General features: G+C 42.2%; 1 protein-coding gene across 1 annotated transcript; it reads right to left on the bottom strand.

Moving 5' to 3' along the window:
* Positions 1–306: 306 nt before the first annotated feature.
* LOC134457132 (succinate dehydrogenase [ubiquinone] iron-sulfur subunit, mitochondrial-like) lies at positions 307–5,454 on the bottom strand. Its single transcript, XM_063208947.1, has 8 exons — positions 5,318–5,454; positions 4,069–4,202; positions 3,864–3,949; positions 3,395–3,531; positions 3,009–3,125; positions 1,929–2,030; positions 1,504–1,626; positions 307–947 (listed from the first exon to the last, which is right to left on the bottom strand). The coding sequence occupies exons 1-8, from the start codon at positions 5,381–5,383 to the stop codon at positions 867–869; spliced, it is 846 nt and encodes a 281-aa protein (XP_063065017.1). The 5' UTR covers positions 5,384–5,454; the 3' UTR covers positions 307–866.
* Between the last annotated feature and the right edge of the window lie 1,719 nt (positions 5,455–7,173).

Here is a 7,173-nt window from a genome sequence, read left to right as displayed (position 1 = left end):
TGGTGCACTATTCATGTTTTCAGCACAACATTCAAAAGTTCCTTGAAGAACCTTCAGTTCATCTGCTGTGAAGGAACTTATGGCTCTATTGGAGCCTTGGGGTTTAGGTTCCTCAGCGAACAGCAATTTAGACCTTGGCTTTGACTCTGCAGTGAAGTTTTCGTCTGAGCCAGAGATGCTTGGTTTTACTGCGTTGATGCATATCTTGAATGTATATCAGAGTTGTCTTGGTCACAGTGATAGGTACATTTGTTATGGAGTGATTTGGAAAACTGGCTTTGGTTAAGATAACAAAGTGACACAATGTTCAGTCAGAGGTGCCTTTAATGAGGATAAGGCAATCCATAAAGTACACATATTAGATAAATAGCGCATGAAAACAACAATCCATTATGTACAAAGTATATTACAAGCACAGTATATCCACTGGATAAACAAGCACATGTATTACATGGATGTGCTGGACAGCACGTCCGTAGCAATAACCAGGCATATTGCATTTTGCATTGCTTCACCTTTCATATCCCATTCCCATGTTGTCCATGTTTCTCCCTGGTAGTCTCGACTTGGTCTACCACATCGGTCTTTCCGACATACACATCCTTTGACTTGGAGTCTCCCTCCCACACCCTAACATGCAGTTTTCATTTCCTTTTCAATTCCCCACTTCATTCATAACTTATGGATGCTAAATTAGTTCATGAAAGAGGCACTCTTAACAAAGAAAATTGTGCAAATTCAAAATCAGATCAGACCCAGTGTCAACATCTTCACCATCATATTTACATTACATACAATATGTGAAAGATTTCACAACTTAAAGAGTAGATACAGTATCGGTGATATTCAAAGGGTTGTTTAGCATATTAAGAGGCAGCTGCTTGTTTGTCCTTGTACGTAGCCATCATTTTCTTGATTTCTGCAATGGCCTTCCCTGGGTTAAGACCCTATGGATGGAGAGAATGACAGGATAAGACAAAAAGAAGGGCAGATTAGTACATATTTCAAGGTATCAGGGCACAAATTACTGCACAAACAAAATGAATGCACACTGTACTATGGCCCTTCAGCAAAGACCATCAAAATGATATAGATTGTGCTAACAGTGTTGCGTAGCTCAATGACGTTTCATACTCCACACAGAAGTTAATATAGGCCTAATTGAGTATTTTCCCTCTGTTAGTTTCCCAGTATCAACTAGGAAGTGGTGTGTGATGTGTGGTGACGAAAAGAAAATACACTTGGGAAAAAAGCTTCCCTAAAATGATACTATAACAGACCATTCAGTTTGATGTGTGGTAACATTCAGGCATGCCTTGCTGACAGCAGTGAGGAGGCAGAAGGGGTCTTGAATGAATGGTGTGTGTGTGTGTGTGTGTGTGTGTGTGTGTGTGTGTGTGTGTGTGTGTGTGTGTGTGTGTGTGTGTGTGTGTGTGTGTGTGTGTGTGTGTGTGTGTGTGTGTGTGTGTGTGTGTGTGTGTGTGTGTGTGTGCGTGTGGTTACCTTGGGGCAGGTCTTGGTGCAGTTCATGATGGTGTGGCAGCGGTAGAGAGAGAAGGGGTCCTGCAGCTTAGACAGACGCTCCTCTGTGAACTCATCACGGGAGTCGATCATCCAGCGGTAGGCCTGAGACAGAAGAATATCCATTATAATATATATATATTCATTTACACACAGACTTCACTGCAATGTTTTAAGTAATGATAATATCCATCTAGGTTTTAAATCCGCCTGTTAACAATTTTATGAAAGTTAAGGTACCTAAATACCATAGGGGTACTTGTGAAAATCTATTTAGTGACTTGAATACAATTGCAAAAGCGTGCCACCAGAAGTAAGGAAGGCTAGAATGCCTGTGAATAATAGACTATTACAGTTACTATCGGTCATTTCTTGAAGGACAAATGGTGATGGTAAAAAAGACTTACCTGCATAAGCACAGCTGGTCCGAGGTACTTATCCCCGTTCCACCAGTAGCTGGGGCAGCTGGTACTGCAACAGGCGCAGAGGATGCATTCGTAAAGCCCATCCTGACAGACAGAAGAAGGAGGGAGCCATCCATCAATAACAACACATCAAATCATACAGAGTTTTACCTTCAACAAAATTGCCTAAGGCGGTTACATTTTAATATCAAGACAGAGGAGGAACAAATCTAACACAATGTAAAATGTTGTCGGTCACATTGTCATGCTTCAAGAACTCCAAAACCACTTTACTCATCTTTTGATCAATTGTATTTTCTAAGTATGGGCATACAGTATGCATGATTATACAGTAGCATTCACATGTAATAATAATACAGATCGTATTTTCATACTGTGTCACCATTTGGCATGATACAGAAAGAGAGCCTGACTTGACTGTTTTCCCAGTACAGCCCTTGTGATGTAAAATAACTGAATTGAGTTTAACTTGGACAACAACTCTTTGGAGCTGAGCCTACTCTGCTTCAGTATTACTAATATAATAGAACAATAGAATGACACACTGCCCACAATGACACACTGACCAAAGTGTCTCCCTCTTAGAAAAATAATTTAATCACAGGTTTCAAGTGTGGAATTGTTAGTTGACCAAATATCCTCCACACTGTCCATTATTCGTGCATTTTATTTCTCACAATGACCATTCAGAAGAGTCAGAATGACCAGAATGTTGTGAGCAATACAATGCAAGTGTACTGTATGGTGTGCAGGATATCTGTCTACTACTTTGAACCACAAACGACGAACTTGCTTGAATTGAGGTAAGCAAAACCACTGTATCTCCAAGTGTGGTATTGTTGCCATGACAGGTGAGTCATACTTCTTGTCATTCATTTCACACACCTCGGTTGGCAGGTGCAGTGGAGATGACCTACCTATCATTTGACCTCAAGAAGGTCTAAGACCAAAACGGTGTGAATATGGTCAGTATGGTTAGCAAAATGCTCAGTGTAGGCTCACTTGTCATGGTACCCCTTTCACAGTGAGTATAGGGTTTTTTTCCGTGTGAGTCATATTTACCAGTTTCTGCCGGTCCTCCACGGTCTGGTGGTACTGTTCCTTCCCCTCCCGACTCTCATCCTTCTTCTTCAGGAAGGGCTCAATGGATTTGTACTGCGCATAGAAGTTACTCATGTCCTGGAAGACAACAGTAAATATACTGAATGTTGGTAGCTGCCAATTGCCAAGTTCTTGACATCTGTTTGAGGAGTTACTTGAAATATTACAGCACAGTACAGTTGTCTGAAACCTTTATTACACATTATTTACAATAACGCCAATTTATACAAGGTGTTGCTTTAAGTCAAACTAGAAATCAGGAATACAGTCTGAGTCAAGCTACACAGGTATGTATAGGATGCAGCGTTTCTAACAAGAGTACATCAACTGCGTCTACTGATACTCACCGGTACAAGGTCTTTGACAACGTACATGTGTGGAAGAGGATAAATCTTAGACACTTTGCTGGTGTTTGTGTCGATCTTGTTCAGACAGGCTAACGTGTTGCCTCCATTGATGTTCATCGCACATGAGCCACAGATGCCTGTGAAATTAGTTACACAAATAGAATGCATTATCTACATGCCACATGAGTACACATATGACTGCTCACATGACCATGCATGTGTGCACGCATAGACATACACTTTTCTATGAAGGATGACTGGTTACAATATTTATTAACCAGTGCAATGTATTTCATCCATCTGTATCTATTGTGATCTGGTGCTCTGTTGTTGGAATTTCAATTAAACTGTCTCCCAAAGGGATAAATTAAGTGCTATTCTATTTTTTCAATTCTGGTCCATTTAAATAACTGCATTATTTCAACTGCATTCCTGAATATTTTCATCTAACCACAATCTAACTGCTCACCTTCTCTGCAAGACCGTCTGAAAGTCAGTGTTGAGTCCATCTCATTCTTGATCTTGATAAGTGCATCCAAAACCATAGGGCCACATCTGCAAAAGGTAGAGAGGCATTAACCTACATTGTGCGCTGAAGCCAGCATGACTGATCAAAATAATGGCATATTATTGTGACTGACGACCAATTTTGTTAAAAGAAGAGTCTCACTTACGAATTCAGGTCAATTTCATAAGTCTGCATCCGTGGTTTGTCTCCAGGTGTGTCTGGGTCCCACCGGTAGATTTGGAATTTCTTTATCCTGGGCTCAGGAGCAGGGGCCGCAGCTGTTTGTGCATAACGCACCATCTATGAAATAATAAAAATACACATATTTTGAATTCAAAAACCATCATTTATAACTCTGTTTTTATCTACCACTTGTGTCACATAGAGCAGTGGTTCCCAACCTTTTTCTTAAGGGACCCATGTTTCTACTATTGTAAGCTTTGGTGACCCAACCACGCGAGCGCCCGCACGAGAGAGAGTCACAAGATGCCCTCTGTTTCCTGCGAAAACTAATTTTAGTTATTTTATTCCTCAATTCGACTTTGGTCAAATATAGAATAAATGTTTAATGTAGCACTAATACAATTTGTTGCTTCTATGCATTTATTAGTTAAAGGCTTTGTCATTCAACATGGGCAATATATATATTTAAAATGAAACCCCTTAAAATCAAGAGGGCTCCGTGACCCCCTGTGGATCTTTGGCGACCCATTAGTTGGGTCCCGACCCATAGGTTGGGAACCACTGACATAGAGAATGAATGTTTTTATTGCACCTACTATGTAAGAGGGTTGGCATTGGCACACAGCACACATTGTATGTGGCGAGCTCCCCCTAGTGTCATAACGCTTACACAACAAGTTATATATCGGTGTTACATCACTTTCCCTTCGTTACCCAACTCACCTTCCTCGAGTGCTTTGTTTGGTCCAACAACACGACAGACAATTTAGACATGTTTCAAAAAGTCACACTATCAACAGCATCATGAACTTTACAATGGGGAGCGTGTTCCATTCACAGAGCAAACAAACAAAGTACTTTGACAGGTGCTGGTGTTGCGCAACGCAAGTCATGTGTTGACCATACAACTGTCCTCTACATAAAAGTTCTGTTCGCATTATATCACATCCGACAGTACAATGGTATAGCTGGTTTTCACTATGCAATATAAAGACACATCCCAATTTTCTCAGCCCGATATTCCCATTTTAAGAAGTGTTCTGTGGTGCGCTCCCACCGTAGGCTACATGGATATTTGGGGTACACTCCTTTTTGACCAGAGAGGGTATATAAAGGGGATATAATGTCCCCAATACATTTGACTTGACTTGACATCACGAAACAGCTCTTGAATCCGCTATCCTGCACAGAGAATTATCACTAGCTTTGAGATTATCAAAATGGTTACATACCATGACACCTGCGCTGCCGCGGAATGCCAGTGCGCTCCTTCCAATGTGGCTACAAACGATGGACATCTTTAAAATCTGACTATGAACCGTTGACAGTACTGTTTACAAAGTAGAGCCCTACAAAGAGTATCACGCGCGATTAGATGTGCGCTTAGTGAGCTCTCCTATTTATGCCCACTCCGCTGACGTCACAGCAACCCGCCAATCAGCTGTTGGCGTATAGGCACCGCTCCGTCCGAGGGACTTGCCAGGGACCCTTTACATCAGACCTTACCAAACAGACAACTTGCGTCACTGTTCCCAGAAAGTCCTTGACTTGCTGTCTGCTGGGATAGTCTATACAACATTTAATGGGATGCATTTTACTAGTCTTTGACCACTGTTTCCTTTAGATGTCACTATTGATCAATAACCAACAACTGTTCTGTAGCCGCATGGTTAACCTATATGTGACTCTACTTTTAGAGAAGAGGAGGCACTGAGGGCATAGGTCAGGGTGCAACCAGACACTCAGAAAGATAGTCATCAGTGTCACTGTCTCCATGCCTCTGGCTAACTGGTGTCCAGGTTTAAAGTAGGCCTATATCACACTGTTTGAATCAGTACATGAGTTAAATAGATTTGTCACCAAATGCCCCTGATAAAAGCTCCACACCTCTGTATTCATCCCATAGCCGTAGCATAAAGGGCGGGTTATGTTTTTTTCCAGCCGTTAGTCACAGTGCAAACCATGGCAACACTCCCTACCTTGAACTGCATTTAGTCAATGTTCTTATCCAAGGCTCTTAACCCTAAATACATGGACCATCGCCAGAAGCAAGATGGGTTACGGTATACCTTTCTTAGGGACAACTCAGATGTCCTGAAATGACCAGCCCAGATGGTTAACTCTCTAGGAATTGCATTTGTGACCCTGTGATCAGAAGACCAGCTTCTTGGCCATTTGGCCAACACTTACAACAGTGTGTCCATGCATTCACACTGCTGGGAGGAGTGAAGTGTTAGGCCCCTAGTCTTATAGGGGTCATCCACTCTCCTCACCCACCCTCACCCACTCACCCAAGGTCAAGCTTTTAGCCAAAGGGTTGCTAGAGAGTCCTCAGGACGGATTACTTCAAGGCCCTGGGGCCCAAGAGCCAAGTGGGGCCTGATGCCTAAGCCTCCGTACTATTAAAAAATAGTCATTATTGATTTGAATGTATGTTCTCATGTTGTGTTTAAAAAAATAAATGACATATTTTCCATTTTTGTAGGGGGACGAACCCCCGTACCCCCAACAACAATCTTCGCTAATACCGCGAAATCTTTTGGAACCTCATGAGAGGGTCCCTTTCTTGCCGCCTGGCCCAGGGCCCCATGTAGTCGTAATCCTGTCCGGAGTGTCACTATGGCCTACCTGCCGAGCTGAGCTACAATGCTCCTGGGTCAGGTGTCAGAGTTAGGATTTAGTTTAGGGCCATGTTAAAGTGATACTGTCCCATTTTTGGAAATAAGCTTATTTTACACCTCCCCTCGAGTTAAATAATAGAGTTTTACCGTTCTCCTGTACTTTCAACTGTTCTCGAGGTATGGCAATGCAAATTTTACGTCCATGCTAGCAGTTAACATTGAGTCCTATGATACCAGCTCGCGGCTAACTGGTCTCATAGGACTTAAAGTTAACTATTTGTCTACTAGCTTGGAGGTAATATTTCATTTCTCATTTCCCATTTCGACCAAGCAGCCCATTTTGACAGAGTATGGGTCTGATTCCCTGACACCACCAGGGTGGGGGAGTGATGTGATGACTTTTTAACCAGTCCTCTCTCTCTCTCATCCTACCCTGAGCATGGTATCTTCCCCTCTCAGTGCTCTCT

Source organism: Engraulis encrasicolus, chromosome 10, assembly GCF_034702125.1.
Source record: "Engraulis encrasicolus isolate BLACKSEA-1 chromosome 10, IST_EnEncr_1.0, whole genome shotgun sequence".
Classification (NCBI taxonomy): Eukaryota; Metazoa; Chordata; class Actinopteri; order Clupeiformes; family Engraulidae; genus Engraulis; species Engraulis encrasicolus.
The sequence above is the reverse complement of the archived record's forward strand: the minus strand, read 5'-3'. Positions and strand labels throughout refer to the sequence as shown.

Coding starts and splice junctions, on each gene's coding strand:
- LOC134457132 (XM_063208947.1), bottom strand. CDS start 5,383: ATGTCCATCGTTTGTAGCCACATTGGAAGGAGCGCACTGGCATTCCGC. Junction 3,532..3,863: donor CAGACGGTCTTGCAGAGAAG/GTGAGCAGTTAG, acceptor CTAATTTCACAG/GCATCTGTGGCTCATGTGCG. Junction 948..1,503: donor GCACCAAGACCTGCCCCAAG/GTAACCACACGC, acceptor CTCCATCCATAG/GGTCTTAACCCAGGGAAGGC.